Raw genomic sequence first — 21,705 nt, forward strand, 5'->3', positions numbered from 1 at the left:
TATACAGAGATACTATAAAACAAGAACATCTCCATAGATATTATAGTAATAGTACCTGTACTTGACGAAACATACCAGGCTGGTATTCATCCAGCCAATCTACATGCCAAACTAGTAAAGAACCATCCATGGGATGAATACTGAAAAGCATGTCTGCATTTTTATTCCATTCAGACAGAAGTACTTCAATCTGATGATCAATGGCAGCTGATGGTAATGGTGTAAAATTTGAGTTTGATACTATTTTATCACCACCCAATTCCTTCTTGTCATGAGTTATTTTCAGATCATCAATACCATCATCCATCTCTATAAGCAAAAAGAGTTCATGAAACAAGTAAAGAATAGCTTTATAAAAGTATTCAAGAGAAACATAGTTTTTATATTAACAAACATAGGCTGCCTCTTACCAACAAATTTGCTCCAGGGATATAAGGTCACTGAATTTGAGTAATAAGAAAGCCTACAGAACTAAGTCAAATAGTGAGCAAAAGGAATAATACTGAACTAGAAAAGTGGAAAATTGGATTCTAAACACAGATATTCTACAATTAGCACTCAGGTTAATTTCACTAAGATACACTACAACTTTAGACCTCAGTTTTACTCATGGTAAAATGAAAGTTAGAACTGGGACTACAATTCTGGGGCTGAATTTTTAAATACACTATTTTATTTGTATTTTCTTCACCATTAGATTTATACAAACTTGAGTATGCCACACTAGTCATCTAGGTATATACACTTGTAACTGACATGATATCTTAACTATTTTAAAGGAATCACAGGACCCAATTTCCAGACATCCTTCAATATGTTAGTAACTTAAATTTGTTATTATAAATTTTTTTGAAAATTCAAGCCCTTAAGCACTCCCCTTAATTAAAATATATATATATATGCGCATTTATGTGTGTATGTGTGATGTGTGTGTGTGTATGTGTGTGTGTATATATACACACACACATACATACAATACCTTTATTTTATTTATTTATCTTTATGTGGTGTTGAGGATCAAACCCAGAGCTTCACACATGCTAGGCATGTGCTCTACCACTGAGCTACAACCCCTGCCCTCCCCTTAATTCTTGGTTAGAAATATAGAGTCTTTCTTAACATGGTCCCTTAAAAAATATTTTAACTGTTTATCAGATTTTAAAAAGATAAAACATATAGCTGGGTGTGGTGCCACATGCCTGTAATCCCAGTGGCTCAGGAGGCTGAGGCAGGAGGATCATGGGTTCAAAGCCATCCTCAGCAGTTTAGTGAGGCACTAAGCAACTCAGTGAGACCCTGTTTCTAAATAAAACACAAAATAGGGCTGGGGATTTGGATCAGTGGTCCAGTGTCCCTGAGTTCAACCCCCAGTACCCAACCCCTAGAATAAAGATAAGATATATAAATCAATTAGAAAATGACAAATTACTCTAAAGGGCAAGGGGCATGAAAAATCAGGCATAAAAGAATTAAAATATATTCACTCATTCTGTTCAACTTGCATCAAAGAAAATACAAAGTAAAAGGATGCCCTTTTTCCTTTTTCATCTGATAAAAAAAACCATAATGAAAAGATAATGTCAAAAGGAGGCACAAGAGGATATTTGGATACAGTTAGAGAAACTATAAACTGACAAACATTACTGCTGGGCCATTTGGCAGAACTTATTGATATTTAAAATCTATATATTCCCTGGTAATTCCACATCTAGGAGTTTATGTTATACAAAAATTCACACAACGAAGAAATGATGTGTCACTGTACTACAATTAATACAGTGACAAACTATTTAGAATTAAATAGTTATCAGTAAAGAAATCAAAGCTTTTTCATAGAAAACTGCCTATTAAATAAAACAAGTTGCAAAACATTATTTTTGTTTACATGAATAACCATAGTACTATTTTAAAAACAAAACAACAACGACTAGGCAAGCATGGTGGTGCACACCCGAATTCCAGCAACTACAGAGGCTGAGACAAAAGGATCACAAATTCAATGCCAGCCTTAGCAGCTCAGTGAGGCTCTAGGCAACTTAGCAAGCAAGACACTGTCTCAAAATAAAAAATAAAAGGGATGCTGGGGATGTGGCTAAGTGGTAGAGTGCTGACTTCATATGCATGAAGCACTGAGTTCAATCCTCAGCACCACAGAAATAAATAAATAAATACATTTTAAAGAATTAAAATAAAAAGGGTTGGGGATGTAGCTCAGTAGTAAAGCCCCAGGGTTCAAATCCTAGTAATTTCCCTCCAAAACAAAACAAAACAAAATCCCAACTGCTTATATAAGCATAGATAAAAATCAAACTGGATTGGAAGATAGCTCAATGATAAAGCACTTGCCTAACATGTGCAAGACCCTGGGTTTGATTACCAGTAATAGGAGAGGGGAGGAAGAAAAGAATCAATCTGCAAGGACACCCATAAACTTAATAATGCAAAAACTATAACTGTGATATTTTATTTTTTTCTAATGATCAGGTAAACAAAACTTGTTAAAAAACAAACACATTTATAATCTAGCCTACAGCAGAGATGGATGGCTAAATACACACTGAACTTTCATATTCAGTATTGTATTTAGTATTATATTTTAGTATTTGGTATTATGTTCTTTTTCTTTTCTTGGTAATGGGGATTGAACCCAGGGTTTCATACATGTTAGGAAAGTGCTTTATCACCGAGTTACATCCAAAGCCCTAATATTTAGTATTAAATTTAGCATATAATGGTTATTCAGCAAGAAACTATATGGAACCCTGTAACTACTTCTGGTCAAAATGGAATGAGAGTGAAATAATATTTGTTATTTCCAAGTCAAGGCTGAAAAACAGTTATACCTTTCTCTTCTCTCTCTACAGCAACTGTAGGCTGAATACAGAGGAATTTAAGATCTTAGCACTGCAGATTGAACCCAGGGGCATTTTATTTTTCATTTTGAGACCTTTTTATTTTTCATTTTGAGTTTAGCACTCCTCAACTTTAACATGCATACAAATCCCCTGGAAATTTTATTAAATTATAGATCCTGGCTTAGTAAGTCTGTATAGAGCCGAGATTATGCATTTCTAAGAACTTCCCAGGTAATGGAAATACTACTGTTCCATAGAAAGTCCTTTAAGTAGCAAAGTCCTGGAGGCTGACTAACCCACTAGAGCACAAAACCCTAAATTCTTAAATCACCATGTGAAAAAAGCAACTTTTGGAACAGTAACATCTACACCATACTAATAAATGAGTTAGCGCATATTTGCATTATGCCACTGTGATTTTTGAGTTTATTTCTGACAATAGTTTAACCCTAATCTTAAAAAAGGTTATCTTTAACAAATTAAACTTTCAGTCTTAAAGCTTTACCTTCATCAGATTTTATATCTGCTTGATTACCTTCTTCTACACTGGCCTCAGAAGACGGATGTTCAAAACTTTTTCTAAGTTGCTGTAAAAAGACTTCCATGGACAAAGTAAACTGCAGCTCTTTATTGTTTAACCAGTGTACTACAAAAGGTCCACTCTTCTCTTCATTTTCACTTAAACTCAGAGACGTAATAGATGGAAGAAGAGGAATGTCTATAAAAAATCACAAGATTAAAATTTTTACCAAATGGCATACAAAACATTTATAATTCTTATTTTGATTATTACATATCTTTCGTGTGTCTGAAAAAGTATTTCTCCGCTTTTTCTTTTTGGGTTCTGGGGATTGAACTGAAGGACACTCGACTGCTTAGCCACATTCCCAGCCCTATTCTGTATTTTATTTAGAGACAGGGTCTCCCTCAGTTGCTTAGTACCTCGATAAATTGAGGAGGCTATCTTTGAACTCATGATCCTCCTGCCTCTGTCTCTGGAGCTGCTGGGATTATAAGTGTGTGGACCACTGCCCCTGGACTCTCCACTTTTTTTTTTTAAATGCTTTTAATTGTAGATGGACATAATAACCTTTATTTTATTTTTATGTGGTGCCTAGGATCGAACCCAGTGCCTCACATGTGCAAGGCAAGCTGCTCTACCACTGAGCCACAACCCCAGCCCCTCTGCTTTTTAATTTAACTTAATTTTATTTTGCTTTGGTTTTTAAAAGATCTTTTTTAGAGCACTTTCAGATTCACAGAAAATGGAGAGAAAGGTACAGAAAGAGTTATATACTCTCAGTTCCCATACATGCCTAATCTCTGCTATTATCAACATTGTTACATTTATTAAAATTGATGAACCCACACTGAACATCACTGTCATCCAGAGTACACAGTTAAGGGTTCACTCTTGGTGAACCATTCTATGGATTTGGATAAAGTAATAATAATATTACATTTATCTTAAACCTCTTAAATATCAGTTAACCTATATAAAATATTATTCAACATCAATCTTTATATATATATATATATATATATATACACTGCAGATTGAACCCAGGGGCATTTTATTTTTCATTTTGAGACAGTCTCACCAAGTTTCTGAGGGACTTGCTTACTTGCTGATGCTGGTATTCTGAGTTACTGGAACTATAGTAGTATACCCTGAACCTGGTTAGCAACATCTTAACAGACTGCCACATTAACTTCTGTAATGATCTAACCATCTAAATCTGTGATTGATATTATTTATTAGCATCAAGCTGAAGTTAGAAGGTACAAAATTGAGGTTCCTTTCTCATGCATAAGGAAAGCATTCAAAACATACCACCCTCAGCTAAAAAAAAAAAGTTTCTTGATATTACTTTTGATATAATTGCTATTAAGTATAGTGATAAGTATAGTAAATCCACTTAGTTATGACAAGTTATCCCTAATTAATGCAGGTAAAGAAAAATCCAAGTCTATCATGTTATATCATATCTGGATCATGCTGGTACCTGCTGAATGGTAAAGGCTGGAATAGATTCAAGGAATATAAACCATTTTCTCCAAAATAAATCTATTTTTAAAGAAATTATAAATAATTCAAATTAAATCTGTTCAAATAATGTGTCTACTGTTAAATACCAACAGAAGAATACTACAGGAAACAAATGGTAAAAGAAAAGATAAAAGAACTGACTGTTCAGTTAAAGACAAATTCTAACATTCAGTTCAAGGGCTTTTGTTTATTACCTATACATTCCTTACTATAATTACTTGATTAATATTTATCTATCACCTACCTGATTATATACTTCATAACAAAAGTATGACACCCATTTTGATTGCCACTGTATCTCCAGTTCCTACCACCATTTCTAGTTTCTACACTGGTATAAGTACTCAATAAAATCCAGGGCTGGGGATATGGCTCAAGTAGCAGCATACTCACCTGGCATGCAAGAGGCACTGGATTCCACCCTCAGAACCATATAAAAATAAAATAAATATATTATGTCCACCTAAAAGCTAAAAAATAAATATTAAAAAAAATCCAAGAGGAGCTGCCAATATTGTTTCTGGATGTATACAAAGTACTGCCAGGAACTGAGAGGACATTCCCAAGAAGCTATGGGTAAGATTTTCTTGTATCTGACTTACAATCAACCAAAATGAGATCAGTAATGACTTTTGTGGACCACAGGCCTAGCTATTAAATACACAGAGGGAAGGAATAAAGCTGGGTTTTAGCAGAAAAATTCTAACTAAAAGGAAACTCAAACCTCTTTTATATCCTGACTTCGTTCTAATAATTTGTTTTTCATTTTTATAAGAAATTTTCATGAAAAGGATATGGGATCTAGCACAGACAGAGCATATTCTGTCAAAACCCTCTCCTGTGGCTATTTCTATTGATGGGCAAGTAACTATAATCTAAAAGCTATGCTTTAAGTAAGAAATATATCATCCAGAAAGGTCATTCCACCAGACTGAATTTAGGAAAAGGAATTCTCCATAAAGTTCAATCTAGCTACTAATAATATTACACTAATTTGATCTACTGTACACTTTCCTTAGCAACCTAATATCTAAGGAAAGGTTTTAGAGTTTCCCTTATTAAAAGGTAGTCAAGATGTCACACTGGAACTTAGGGTTCCTTTCTCAGTAACCTCTCAGCTTTTTCCATAGTCTGAGAATTTAAGCTTTCTTAATTCTCAAAATATTGACCCTTTTTGTTGTTTTTAAAATATTTTATTTTCTGTGCTAGGAATTGAATCTGAGGTCTTGTGCTTGATACATAAGCACTCTACTACTGAGCTACACTCCCAGCCCAGTACTGCCCTTTATTCAGCAAGGACCTTCAAAGCTATTCCATTGATCTTGGAGATAATTTTGTATTATATCAATTGTCAACATATTTTTGATAAAAGTGATGACCTTTCCTAATCCTATATAATTTTTTAATGAAGAAAATTCAATAGTCTCCCATTTTCTTCATTCATGGATTCCTTTACAGCTCCACTGGTATTAACCAAATAAAAGCTAAGAATATTGGAAAAACTTTTCAAGTATCTCTATACATTGACACAGCATAGCACTTGTCACTTTGCTGAACAAAATTCTAATCAAGTAACTAATGAATCATACTTATTGCTATGTTTCCTTGAAGAATGCCATATTGTAATTTCCAACTAAGGCTTAATTGATGCTTAAAATATTCCACAGCATATAAAAATTAGTAGTTCTTTTCTAGGGAGAGAGATGGGAGTTTGGATAGCCGTGAAAAGAAGCTTTTACTTTTCACTTTTGTACAAATGACATTTATCATGCACAAATATAGTCTTTTAATTCTTTTTCAAATAATATTCCAACGTTCCACTTAAGAGCTTCAATTGTGATCAATGGATTTTATACATAACAACACTATTTACTAAAAAGGGAAAAACAATTTCCAAATTTATAGGTAGACCCAGATATTCTAGATCTTTCAGTCTGCCTACTAATACATACTTAACTATTGAGATAAGTTTTGTAATTTGGGCTGGGGATATGGCTCAAGTGGTAGCGCGCTCGCCTGGCATGCGTGCGGCCCGGGTTCAATCCTCAGCACCACATACAAACAAAGATGTTGTGTCCACCGAAAACTAAAAAATAAATATTAAAAAAACTCTCCCTTTCTCTCTCTACCCCTCTCGCTCTCTCTTAAAAAAAAAAAAAAAAAGTTTTGTAATTCTTCCAATTATAACTTTTACATTGTTTCTTACCTACTTGTGAAATGACTCCAAAGGTAAAGCATCAAACAATAGTTTTAACAACTATAATTATAAAATATTACTTTTGTGGCATTAACTATAGCTCAAATCTCAACTTTTGAAAAATTAATAATGAATTAAGATTTTATATCATAAACCAAATCATGGCCTTAAAAAGCAAATAATTAGAAACCAGTGGACTAGCTATAATGAAAAACTGGCAAAGTCAGTTACCTCCAATGTTTTATATATTCAAAAACTAAAAGTATAGCTTACTTGTTATAAAATCAATCTCAAAAACATGTTTTGAGCTATGCTTTATTACCTGTAGCTGGGTTGATGCTAGCTGCAATATGAAAGTGGCAAAGTGCATTGGCATGCAGTGGAGTGTTCCTGTGGACATGATGAGGATCTTGCTGATGAGGCAGATAGCCAGTATGTGCTACAAGTGCAAGTGATCTCCTCCGACCTCTACGAAAATGTCTTAGATTTACCTGTGTGAATAAAAGCAAAGTAAAACTAATGCCTATATTGTATGTGTAGTCTGCATCATACTGTTATTTGAAGTTACATATACCCTATTTCCAATAACTTTATTTGTAAAAAACATCTTTCAATATTTTAATAGCATATTTGAATCCTGAAGAATAACACTAAAACTTAAAGTGCATGAGTTCCTCTCTCAAACTCTACACAACACTTTGCAATTTTTATTTGGTTTATTTTCTTAAAATTAATTTCCTGAAAAAAAATCACTTTTCCAATAATGTGTCTATAAACAGTGTCTTTATTTATACAACTTTGTCCGCAGCTTACTCCCTGTGACCAGGAAGCTTTGAATATTACCATAATACATTTGAATATTTATTAATTTACAGAATATTTTCATCAACATCGTCTCATCTGATCCCATGAGGGAGACAGTACAAATATTGTCATTCTCATCTTTTGTATGATAAAACAGTTTATGTAGAACCCAAGCTCATCTAGCTAACAAGAGGCAGAGCCAAAGTAGAAAAACTCTTCAGATTCCTAGGGTAGGATTTCTTTGAGCTAATATTAAACACAATTCTATGTGTTGTTGAGTGTACAATGAAATATACATTTACTTACACTCGGAAATATTAGAATACTATTCAGATTTAAAAGAATTGTTCCATAATCATATAAAGAATCCAAAGATAAACCATTTGTTTTCAGTATGAGTCTGTCTTGTTATTCTATCTTTAATCAAATCAAACATCAAAAGTTGACTTTTACTTTCCAAACTAATTAAAGACTCTAAGTTTTGGTAGTTCTAAAGACAACACGTGATAAGAGTAAGATAAACTAGTCTACCACAAGTTCTAAGAAAGAGGAAATAAATTATTGTTACAGTTAAATCTTAGCATTCTTCTATTTTAATTTACTTTGTTAACTCAGCTAAGTCAATTATCATCAGCTTTTTGTTATCACCAGTTATGTGGTAATTAATTGGTTTTATGCTCTATACAAAGTCCTTAAGAATGTTTTTGGAACAAAACTAAAAATTTGTGAAAATTATTTTCCTAAGACACAGATTTCTTATATTACTGTTACAAAAATGGCAGTGTACAAAGTTTTTAAAATTCAAAGGAAATAATCTCTAATAAAAACACTCACTTCTAAAGCATTCTGAACTCGTTCTTTACTGGAAGTATTTCTCTTGAAGTTATTTGTTAAATTAATTGGTTCCGACCAATAATTGCAGTCACCTCCATATAGCAAACAATCATTTGGTAAAAATGTCTCTACCCAAAGACGACACACATTATCTTTGCAGCAAGTCAACAGTACATTACATACAGACGCCCTAAGGAATAAAAAGATTTTAGAGGCAAGAATACAAGTTTCACACAATATCATAAATACTCTACAAAGTTCTATAAATAAACATACATAACTAATATAACTACAAAAAAGTCAACATATATATAGATTTTATCACCATAAATGCTTGCCAGCCTATTTCTTTTCTGCCTAGAATTCAGTAATTTTTGTTTCAATAATCTAAGATTCTTCTTGCATTTAAAGAACAAAGACCAAGATCAAGCCATAATTCCTTAGCTGATAACAAAAAAATTATATCTAATAAAATTTTCTGATTTATTTAGTGGATGGTTAATACTTTAATTATTTAATAATGCTTCAGTTTTAGTTTCTTTTTTTTTTTTTTGGAAGGGGATTTACTGGGGATTGACTTTCTGTAATGGAACCTACACACTGGTCTACAAAAATTATTTGTATATTTATTCTCTCCTTGCCTATCTATACCTAAAGCAATTGAGAACAAGAACACTCATGATAAATCAACACTCCACTGGCCTTCCTTATTCTTGACTTTCAGTTCATTCCTTCCTGTGACCTCTTTCAAAATAAAAATAAATTATACATATATTTAAAAAACCTCTAAACATCAAGGTGTAGAGGCCTGAATTCATATCAATGAAGATTTCCTTCTACCAGGTAATTCAGTAAGTTTAGAAAAATGGAAGAAAAAGACATAATACTTTGTAGAAGGTACTTATTCCAAAATATCTGGCTAAAACCAACAATCAATAGAAGGCTTTATCAGATAACTCAGTGGGGTTGTAGTTCAGTGGTAGAGCATTTGCTCAGCAAATGCAAGGCCCTGCTTCTCCTTCCTTTCCCCACCCTGCCTCCAAATTTTTTTCTATCCCTCTCCTAGCCTCCCTTCCTCTCTGTTTCTAATATATTCACATATACACAGACTATGGCAATGAAATTAAAAGTAAAGTCCAAGGTTTATATTGTCAATAAGTAATTGGTAGAATCAAAAGGCTTATTACGGAACAGCAGAAGGTAATGATTAAGGAACAGCAGAAGGTAGTCATTAAAGAACTGAATCAAAAGAGTCATAAGAACTTAGAAGCAAAATAGCAAGGAAATAAGGTCACAATTCAGAAGCAAGGAGAGGGCCAAGAAGCTGAAGTGTAGGTAGCCCCAGGTGAAAACCCTCAGAATATCTTATAGATATTCAATGTGAACAACTGGCAAGAGGTACAAAAAAGGCATGGTGGGACTACCCTGATCTGTCTGAGACATTACCCTGGCAATATCTTTCTTCCTCACTTCTTTACAAAGGTATCTTATCTTCATTGGCATATTGTGTTAATATATAGCAGCCTCCAAAACAACAACAATAAAAAAAACAATAGGTATAACCATGTGATGAGTAGGGGTCCCTAACACCTGTTTTACTTTAATGTAACAATGATTTTGAAACTTGATACCTGCAACCAAGTCTTGAAGGTTCTTGAGGGATTATCATTAAAATTCTCAACCTGTCCTACATTTATCAATTTTTAATTAGTAAAAAAATAAATGCTTGTCATAAAAACTTGCCCATTCTTTCTCAATGTATCAGTCCCTTTACATACATTAGTCATTTGTGAGGGAATCTTTATTTTATATAGAAAAACAAAACAACTGAAGCCAGGTATGGTAATGTGAACCTATATTCCAGTTACTCAGGAGGCTGAGACAAGAGTTTAACTTGAGCCCATGAGTTCAGAGCCAACCTAGGCAACACACACAGTCTAAAAAACCAAAACAAACCCAACTGTATCATCCAGTGAAAATGACATGTCAGAAAAAGTAACAGTATTTGATGGGATCACATTCATTCTCTTGAGAAAGGGTCAGCCTTCCCACAATATACTTAAAGGCAAGCTGGTAAAACAAAAATGAAAACTAATAACCTCAGAGATTAGCTGTTTTCTAAATGACAAAAGTTCAAAAGTGAAATTCAGGGAGCTTCAAAAAAATGTAGGGTTGGTGATAACAACTGGGGTCATTCTAACTTTTAAAACTAAGTTAATATTTTGTCATGACCTTACTATTCTAAACACATTTTTACATGAGTAAGCAACAGTCTCAGAGGTAACAGAACAATAGTACTCATACACAGTTGGGCTAAGTTTGCTTTTGCTAACACTATAGATTGTTCACACTTTCTTATCCCAAAGAATCTGAAACATTTTCCTAAGAACCGAACTATTATTTTTCCTAGAGTGTCCCTCTTATACCTATACCTTGTTAGACCAGAGGGATAGACAAGAAAAACAGTGTCTACTGTACTATGGCCTAAAAGTCTAGGTATATATTTTATTGGCCCAGAAATAAAGTTAATGAATGATTTAGTTGCAATACCACAGATAGCTTAGGAAGTTTCATAGAACATAGCACACAGATGACAAAATTCACAAAACAGTGAAAAAATAAGAGACAAAGTGAAATGGCACAGCCAAGCTGAAAATTGCCATGTTGTACTAAAAAGGATTTCTATCTGTATTTCAGCAACTTATTTAAGTATAGGCAAAAATTCAGTGTGGTATCAAGTCTTCCAAAGACAACAGGAAAGAAAGGAAGTACTAAAAGGTACATATGTATATGTTAGGGTGTGTTTGTATGGTTAAATCTATACCCAGTTCAAGGAATGTCCTCAAAGACACTGGGAATAATCAGGTAAATGCTTGGGAATTCAAGCTATCTCCTCTCAATAAAGATAATATTTAAAAAAAGAAATCTAGGACTGAGGTTGTGGCTCAGCAATAGAGCTCTTGCCTTGCATGTGTGAGGCACTGGTTTCAATCCTCAGCACCATGTTAAAAAAAATAAACAAACAAAAATAAAGGTGTTGTGTCCATCTACAACTTAAAAAAAAAAAAAAGGAATCCAGAGGAGATATGTGCTAGAAGACACAAAACGGGGAAATGAATATGAAAAAGTTCAAATAATAAAAGATGTAACAATTGAACATCACAGAGAAGGAAAAGATGCACAACTCTGACTTAAGACATATAATATGAAAGCTAATTATCATACCTTAAACTCCTTTCACATGGTTCTTATACTAAGCATCAATCATAATTGACTCATAGCCATAGGTATAAATACCAGGGGGTAAGTAATAGTACTCTAATCTTCATAGGCTCAAAATTCCTATAGCTATGGACTCTCAAAGTGAGAAAAGCAATTCAAATCACAATGACAATGTTCTCTTAATACACAGGAAAAAAATGAACAATCCACTGACCTAGGCATATATTTGCTTGTTTTACGCCAGGAAAATCCATTTATAGCTCGAGGATGGGCCAGATATACAAAAGAAAAGTCAATTTCTCCTTGGGATTGTTTTTCTGAACTTCCATCTGGAGAGTTAACAGCTGTCCGCCAGTTTTCTACATTATACCATACCTTTAAAAGGCAGTCATCCTACGGGAAAAGAACCCAAAAAAGCCTAGATTAGAATTAAATTTAAGTTAAGTCAAATAGCAAAAGTAGGATTTTCCTTCCCAATGTCAGGAACTTGGAGATGCGAAGAAGTATTAAACAGGACAGAAAAAAATCTCTGATTCTGACAGTTTTCTATTAGCATTCCTTAATTTTAAGAACTGGAGTGGGTGAATGGGTGTATTCTGTGTTCAAGAAAATGCTTGCTAATTACCACACACTATGGAAAATGGAATCATTTGGGAAAGTCTGAAAGATGAAATTAGGGGCTTTTTTCCTCTTAAGCCAAGAATCATCTAAGAAAGAAATATCACCAGCAGAATTACAAAGACTGCTGATAACTGAAAAAAGAACACTTTTCATTTTCTAAGACTATGCTGACAATAGGTAATAAATAATATTACATAAAATATTCTATGTATGATAAAATGTGCACCTAATTTGAAAAAATAAGAAAAGAACAAGGGAAACTAGAAAGTACTAGGTGCTGCTTTTAATTGGTAATTCAATTTTTACCTAGAAACCCAATTAAAAAGAACAGTTCAAATTCTCTCCTCTAAAAATAAACATATTTTTCGGTGGTTTTACAGTGTCTCACATTCAGTGTGCAGAAGGCTTTGGGCCATGGAAACAATAATTTCAGACGACTAGTGCTGCATGAACTGTTCTGTGAACCAATGATTAAAAATAAAATAATTTCAAGAAAAATACACTACTCTGAAATGAACAGATAACAACAAAGTATGTGCACTAAAGAAAAAGCTATAGCTTGCTGATTGTACAACATGTTGAAGGTACTTTATATACACTGTCTAAATTAATTATATATGCCACTTTATATACACTGTCTAAATTAATCCTATGATTAAATGATCTGTGAACTAGGTTTTATTATACTATCTTACACATGAGAAAATGAAGGTGCAAAGAGACTAATTTGCCCTATATCATAAAGTTGGTAAAAGGTAGTATACATCTAGATCTGTCTCTGAGTTTAAGGTGTTTCAATTATACCATACTGCCTTTTAACACCATTATATTTAAACAATTTTTGCTATTTAGTTTCTAATACAAAATAATGTTTCAAATTAAATCAATAAAAAAATGAAGCTGAATAATGTTCTTAAAATTTAAAATTAAAGTATAAACACACAATTTGACAATAGTATTTCATGATTTACCTTCCCAGCAGTGGCAAAAAATTCTCCATCTGGTGAAAATTTCATTAAATGAACTTGGGAAGCAGTTCTGAAAATTAAAGACAACGAATAATTTACAAGAAAAATAAATAAGAAAAATTGTAATATTCTCAAAATTATACTTCAGCATGCCTTCAAATAAAAATTTTGTGATAATACAGTTTCACACTCATAATTTTGTTACATTTTCTTTTAAGGCACTGGGTCTTGCTGTGTTTTCCAGGGTGGTTCAGAACTCTCAGGCTCAAGTGATCCTCCTGCCTCAGCCTTCTATGTAACCTGGACTATAGGCACACTGGACCCAGCTATAAAGGTACAACTATCCTTTTTTCAGTGCTGGGACTGAACCCAGGGCCCTACACATGCTAAGCACATGCTCTACCACTATTATTATTATTATTATTATTATTATTATTATTATTATTTGATCCTGAGATTGAATCCAGGGCCTTGTGCATGTGAGGCAAGCACTCTACCAACTGAGCTATATCCCCAGCCCTCTACCACTTTAAGTGTACCTAAATATGAACAAGTTACTGAGATAAATTTCTTAAAAATGTTTTTTAGTTGTTGATAGACCTTTATTTTATTTACATATTTATATGTGGTGCTGAAAATATAACCCAGTGCCTCACACATGCTCTACCGCTGAAACTACAACTCCAACACCAAGGATAAATTTTAACAACAAAAATACATTCCCTAAGAATCAAACAAGTAATGATTTGTCAAAATCTTTAAAGCATAAAACAGAAGTCATAGCTTTTATGCCCTTAGAGAATTACTTCAATTTTTAATCTGGAAATGTAATTTCTAAAGTCTGGATCACTATATTCTTAAATATATTTTCAAACAATAACCCAGTATTTTAAAATGAATTTGGCCTTCCTTTGGGTAACATTTACTTAATTAATTATGTGTGGGTTAATAGGAGACTTGAAATAATCATGAATTCAATTGGCCCACTTCATCCATCTACTTGGTATATACTTACCTTTTCTTCTCAAAGGAATTTTGGCTTACACTGCCTTCCCCTCTCGCCCATAGATTGATCTTAAAAATCCTATCACTGGGCTGGGGTTGTAGCTCAGTGCCTAGCTTGTGTGAGGCACTGGGTTCAATTCTCAGCACAACATATAAATAAATGAATAAAATAAAAGTCTATCAGCAACTAAAAATATATATATATATATATATATAATTTTTTTTCAAAACAGCCTGTCACTACCATTGCTTTCTAGTTTTCTTTTTTCAAAGTCATGCTTAGCTAGATCTGTACTAAACATATTTACAAAGCAGGCCAAGGAGAAATTGTCACATTTCATTTCAAATACAAATAATTTTTTCTAAGTGTAATAAATATGTTTCTAAGTGTAATAAGTGTATGTTAAAGTGTTTTAAATCCTCAGTGTATCTTTTTGTATATCCTAATTGGGATTAACCACATTTCAAGTGTTCAATAGCAATAGGTGGTTAGTAACTACCACACTGCCACTGGTACTCTAAAACATGGAAATTCATCCCCACCCTCCAATCTTTTTGTTTCATTATATAGAAATTCAATTTTTTTCTCCATCTGACACTTATTTTTGTACCAGCTACATAAGAGACTCTAATTTCACTTTGCCCTCTACAGAGCTAGCTAATTTGTCCCAATATAAAATGCTAATTAATATACTGAGTATGCATGCATAATTGAATCAATTCCTGGAACCTAATATCTGTTCCTATACTAACAACAAAATGCTCAAACAGCTATAGCTTTAGAATTCACGTTACTATAATGTATACTCTTATTCCTCTTTATTTTCAGAATTTCCTTGATTTTCCAATTTTGTACTTTCAAATGAAATTTAGAACTATACTCAAAAGTAGAAATTCCAATGGGATTTTGACAAGATTTACGGTCAACATATAAATTTTTGTTTTCAAGTTTCATTATAGACATTTATTTTAATTTGGTTAATTTCAAATACTCATTGACATCTTGTATACAATTTAAGGCAGAGAAAGAAAAAAGATACATGTCCTTGGACCACAGGCCAGACTGCTAACTGAACTGGGATTAAGATGGTATAATTTCACCTCAGCAATATATAGATTAATATTTAAAAAAAAAAAAAAAAGATTTCCAGAGGTGGAGGCTATAGCTCAGCAGCAAAGCACTTGCCTAGCACTTTGTGAGGCACTGGGTTCGATCCTTAACACAACATAAAAATAAGCAAATAAAAATAAAAGCATTCTGTCCATCTGTAACTACAAAAGAAAATTTAAAAAGACTTCCTTACAACTGGAAGTTTTTCATTCAAAAAGTAAGAAAAGCATCTGGCTTCCTTTGCATAATTTAGCAAATTTCCCATTAATGATCTTCATACAGGCCTTATACATTTCTTTTATTTCTTTCTAGTTGTTTTGAATTTTTTTTAATGGATTTTGGTACATGGGATACAGTGAATTCTTTATGTACAAAAAAAGGCATGTCACAGACTAAAAAAAAATACCAATGCTAGTACAGTTTTACACAAACTAAAATGCATTTATAATATCATAAAACAAGCTTATCAGTTTAATTCCCTAATTAATTGCTTACTTGCAATGCCAAATGCATCTCCAATCCCCAAAGTTAAGATCTGTTTTATCAGGATTTTCACCTTCAGCTGCCTTGTGCAAGTTAGTATTGGACCAGAGTTGCAAACAGTTTGAACCAGTCAAAAGACGACTACCTAAAAAAGATATTATTCATCATGTATTATTTAGGTATTTAATAGTGAGTTCAAGAGATTCACAAAATACTATGAAGATAATACAACTTCTAAAAATAAAAAGATAACTGTGGAAAAGAGAATTTTAATTTTGTTGAAACAGCTTAGAAAAGAAAGATATCTCACTCTCTCTCAATTCATCACTCGTTTAAAAAGCATCTTACTTGTACCATGAATTGTGTTAGGCAATCAGGATACAATGACAAAATATTATCCCTTTGTATGATAAGTTCACATCCTAGTAGGAAGACATGGAAATATTATGATCCAATATAAAGTATTATCAACATGACAGAACTGTGTATAAGATTTTAGGGAAAAATTATACCTATAGTGAAAATAACAGGGAAAGTGATGAAATACAACCTGATCCTTAGTCCACTAACCAGCAGTAGATAGGATAGGCATTTCAGAAAGGAGATCTAATGTGAACAAACGCCTGAAGGCACACAGCTCAATATATTTTTCCAAAAGTTCCGTGAAGAAATAAGGTACATACTAAGGCCAGAAAAAGATACAAGGTTGTAATAAAATTTTTTAGAGAAAAATTATAAAGCATTTTTCAAGTTCATAAGAAGTTCTGGACTTTGTTAAAAGTAGTTGGGAATAAAATGTTCTGAAGGAAGAGGGGCAAGGTTTACATAATTTTACCTGTACCTTAGAATAAGGGGTCATAACTAAAGGGGCAAACAGATGGGCTTAATCTCCCTCCATTGAGATAATATACAAAAGGAGCTCCAAGCCAGCCTGGTCAACACAATGTAACTCCCACCTCAAAAAAAAAGAATAAAAAATAACACAGAGTACAAAATAAATAAGGCTGGATGTGGTAGAACAGGTCTGTAATGCGAGCTACTCACGAAGCTGATGCTGGAGTAAGGATTAAAAGTTTGAGCATTGCCTGGGCAATATAATAAGACCCTGTCTCAAAAAACATCATCATCATCCCAGGTATAGAATGGAACAAAGGCAAGTAAAGTAACATATGGTATATGATTTAAAAAGTGAAAGAGTGTGGATATTAAAGTACAAAAAAAGAATAAAAAGTTTAAACAGAAAATGTTATTACTTAGGCAAGATGCAATAGTGGATTTGGGGACACTACAAGGAGTTTACTATCTGAAAAAAAAAATGTATGCCTTAATACCTGACATGCTATATATAGTAAGTAAATATTAATCAGGACCAAAATATTAATTTCACTTAAAATATTTTATATCTGTTCACAAATAATTATGTACAAGGTTAATTTATAAAATTACTAATATACTATGGGCTCCCAAATATTTATTATAGGAATAACCTATTTCACAACCAAACCACTAAAAAGAAAAATAAAGAACTATTATATGTAAATTTTAAAAGATTAAAAAGATAATCAACAGTCATAAGCTGTTGAAAAGCCACTACCAGAAATGTTAAGAAAACAAAGATACTGTACTATAAAAATGATTTTAAGAGAAATTTAATGTTAATATTATCCTCTGAAGCATTAGTATGACAAACAGCAAGTACAGATTCCAAGCTTAAAGAAATATCACTGAGCTCAAATATTAAATGTTTTTAATACAGTTATGAGGTAACCATTCTTGATTTTTAAGTAATATGTTCATAATTACAAAACTAGCAATATGTCAACATTTATTGAGAGCTGAATATATGCTGTGAAGACAAATAAAACACTAAACAAATTAGAATCTCTGCCCTTGTCTAAATTTTAAGAAAGTAAACAAGTAATTATGATAGATTGGATACACTGGAGTGAGATAAAAATCTCAGTGTAGTTTTAATTTGCATTTTGCTAAATGCTAGAGATGATAAACATGTTTCATATATTGTTAACCGATCCTATTTCTTTTTCTATTAAGTGTCTGTTCAGTTCCTTCACCCATTTATTAATTGGGTTATTTGCTACAACATAATAATCATATAACTTATCATCCAAACAAAAACGTTTTTAAGGTAAAGGCTAAACTGTCCATAATTATATAAAGACAATAAACATAAACCAAAAACAAAAGTCACACTACCCATAGTAGAGTTGTATACAAATGGCTGTATTAAATGACAAATTTGAACCCAGTTTGAACCTCTTTTTATTGTGAACATAAAATATACACGTAGTGCTGTAATTTGGATGTGGCTTGTCTACCAAGAATTCAGGTGTTTGAGGTTTGGTCCTCAGTGTAATGGTGTAGAGGTGGTCATAATTCTTTTTTTTTTTTTAAATTTGTTCTTATTACTTATACATGACAGTAGAATGTATTTTGACATATTATACATATATGGAGTATAATTTCTCATTCTTCTGGTTGTACATGATATAGAATTACACTGTTGTATAATCATACATGCACACAGAAAAGTAATGTCTGATTCTTTTACTATCTTTCCTGTTCCCATTTCCCCTCCCCTTCCCTTCATTGTTCTTTGTCTAATCCAAAGTATTTTTATTCTTCCCTACCCCCAAATTGTGAGTTAGCATCCACATATAAGAGAGAACCTTTGGCCTTTGGTTTCTGGAAACTGGCTTATTTCACTTAGCTCGATAGTCTCCAGTTCCATCCATTTACCAAGAAATATCAAATTTCATTTCTTTTTAGGGATGAACAGTATTTCATTGTGAATATATACCACATTTTCTTTATCCATTCATCTCTTGAAGGGAACCCAGCTAGAGTGGTTTCATAGTTTAGCTGTTGTGAATTGAAGTTGCTATAAACGTTGATGCGGCAGCATCACTATAGTATGCTGATTTTAAGTCCTTTGGGTATAAACCAAGGAGTGGGATAGCTGGGTCAAATAGTAGTTCCACTATCAGTTTTCTGAGGAATCTCCATACTGCTTTCCTGAGTGGTTGTACCATTCTGCAGGCCCACAAGCAATGTAAATTTTTCCCCACATCCTCGTCAACTTTTACTGTTACGTGTATTTTTGATAATTGCAGTTCTGACTGGAATGAGATAAAATCTCAGTATAGTTTTAATTTGCATTTCTCTAAATGCTAGAGATGATGAACATTTTTCATATATTTGTTGATCTATCCTATTTCTTTTCTTGTGAAGTGCCTGTTCAGTTCCCTTGCCCATTATTAATTGGGTTATTTGATTTTCTAGTGTTAATCTTTTGAATTCTTTATATATCCTGGAAAATAATGCTCTATCTGAGGCATGTGTGGCAAAGATTTTCTCCCATTCTGTAGGCTCTCTCTTCACATTCTTGATTGTTTCCTTTGCTGTGAAGAAGCTTTATGGTTTGATTCCATCCCATTTGCTGATTCTTGATTTTACTTCTTGTGCTTTAGGAGTCTTATTAACGAAGTTGATTCCTAACAACTTCCTAAATTTGACATGATGTAGATTTGGGCTATTAGGCACAGGGTCTCTGATCTAATGCTTAAGTCCTTGATGAGGTGGTCAAAACTCTAAGAGGAGAAGCTCAGTGGAAGGTCACCGGAGCGCTACCCTCAAAAGGGATTAAGATAATTCTCTTAATGAGATCCCTTGGTTAGTTTTCACAAAAGGGTTGTTATAAAAGGAATAGGCCTGGCCCCTATACGTTGCTTCAGCTTCTTGTGATCTCTCACTTCCATAGTGGCTCCAGCCCTGACGCCATTAGGCTCTTACCAAAGCTAAACTATGGACTTTCAGCCTCCAAAACTGTAAGCTAAATAAATCTCCTTTTATAATTATCCAGGCTCAGGTATTTTGTTACATAACAACAATAAAAAAGGATTAAGACAGGCAGGTTACCAGCTAGTAATACTCAATCTTACAAACTCATGCAAAGAAGTGTTTTAAAATGCTGTATGACATAAAAATTATCAGAGAATATGTACATCTTTTATCTTCTAAAATAATTCCAGAGGTTCTTAATCAACATTTTTCTCAGCTGCTTCACTTACTATATTGTAAAAACTAAAATTATCTCTTCTATTTAAGCTTATGGCTTTTATGTTCCAAAGACACCTATGGTCTAGATTACAGTTTCTATTATCATATGACATGCAAGCATTTCAAATTGTACATGTCCAAACAATATCTATGTATCACTACTTCCAATACCTATATATCATTCTTCTAGTGGTCACAGATATTTTCAAAGTAATCTCAAATCCAGTTGTCAGTTCAGTTGCCTAAATGCATTTCAAAATGTGCTCCTTCCATTATTAATTCATTTAATATTGAGTACCTACTAGGTAAGGCACTGAAACAAATCACCTCTCATTCATTTAGACAACTGTGAATGCATCCTACCCCAAGATCACTCTGTCTCCTATTCCTCCTACCTTAGTCTAACACACTGCTAATAGACCAATCTTAAAAAACAATAAATTTTAACACAGCACTGTCTCTTTTGAAACCTGTAATAGTTTTCAGGGTTGGGGGTATAGTGGTAGAGTATGTGTCTAGCATGCATGAGGCCCTGGGTTTCATTCCCAGAACTACAAAAACACAACCAAATAAACAAGCAACCAAAACAACCAGTACCACCACCACAATCACAACAAAAAACTAATAGTTTTTAGAAAATTAAAAAGAAATAGGGCTAGGTATGTAGCTCAAAGGTACAGAATGTGCTTAGCATGCACAGGCCCAGGGCTCAATCCCCTGCACATGCACATGTGTGTGTGCACACACAAGCACACACAAATTAATTAATTAAATACAGATTCCTCAGGATGACTTTAAAGGTCTTTCATCATAGACTATAGTTTTACCATCATTCACTGAGGCTCACTGCAGCTCCATTGAAGTGCTGATACATACTAGAATATATCTATGCTTTCTTTTTGTGCTTTGCTAACTGTGGTAGAATGGTAACAACCATTTTCAAAAATCATGTCTCTTTTATGTCCATGCCCCTTGCAACATGATTTCTCTACACCTTTCATCGAGAGATGGATTTTATTCCTCCATCTCCTGAATATGGACTGGACTTTAATTTACTTTGACCATATAATGTAGAAGGAGTAACATTCTGGGACTTCCAAGCCCAGGCTTTAGAAACTCTTGCAGCTTGTGTTCTCACATTGTAAATCCAGCCACCATGTAAAATCTAGGCTACCTTGTTAGAGAAGCCACGCAAAAGAAATAGGCCACAAGAAAAACAAAGGTATTCCAGAAGATAGCAATCACCAAGGCCCATATATATCAATGAAGACTTTCTTGGATACTCTAGCCACAGACAAGCTACTTCAGATACTGCATGGAACAAGAGATAAGCCATTCCTATAGAACCCTGTAGTAATTCCTGACCCACAGAATCATAGGCAATAAAATGAGTGATGCTTTAAGCCAGTAAATTTTGGCATAATTTTTTAATACAAAAGTAACTGAACATAGGCCTGATGGTCTCATCTTAAAATTTT

General features: G+C 33.2%; 1 protein-coding gene across 2 annotated transcripts in view; it reads right to left on the reverse strand.

The window, feature by feature from the left end:
* Nucleotides 1-21,705, reverse strand: part of Dmxl1 (Dmx like 1) — a 166,473-nt gene that overhangs the window by 117,603 nt on the left and 27,165 nt on the right. For both annotated transcript variants that reach the window (XM_077801239.1, XM_077801235.1), the window contains exons 5-11: nt 16,163-16,295; nt 13,555-13,621; nt 12,177-12,355; nt 8,741-8,930; nt 7,425-7,593; nt 3,361-3,573; nt 56-309 (exon numbers count right to left, since the gene is read on the reverse strand). In XM_077801239.1, coding sequence (XP_077657365.1) covers nt 56-309; nt 3,361-3,573; nt 7,425-7,593; nt 8,741-8,930; nt 12,177-12,355; nt 13,555-13,621; nt 16,163-16,295 — 1,205 coding nt within the window. The remainder of the gene's footprint in view (nt 1-55; nt 310-3,360; nt 3,574-7,424; nt 7,594-8,740; nt 8,931-12,176; nt 12,356-13,554; nt 13,622-16,162; nt 16,296-21,705) is intronic.

This window comes from Urocitellus parryii, chromosome 1 (genome assembly GCF_045843805.1).
Source record: "Urocitellus parryii isolate mUroPar1 chromosome 1, mUroPar1.hap1, whole genome shotgun sequence".
Taxonomy (NCBI): domain Eukaryota; kingdom Metazoa; phylum Chordata; class Mammalia; order Rodentia; family Sciuridae; genus Urocitellus; species Urocitellus parryii.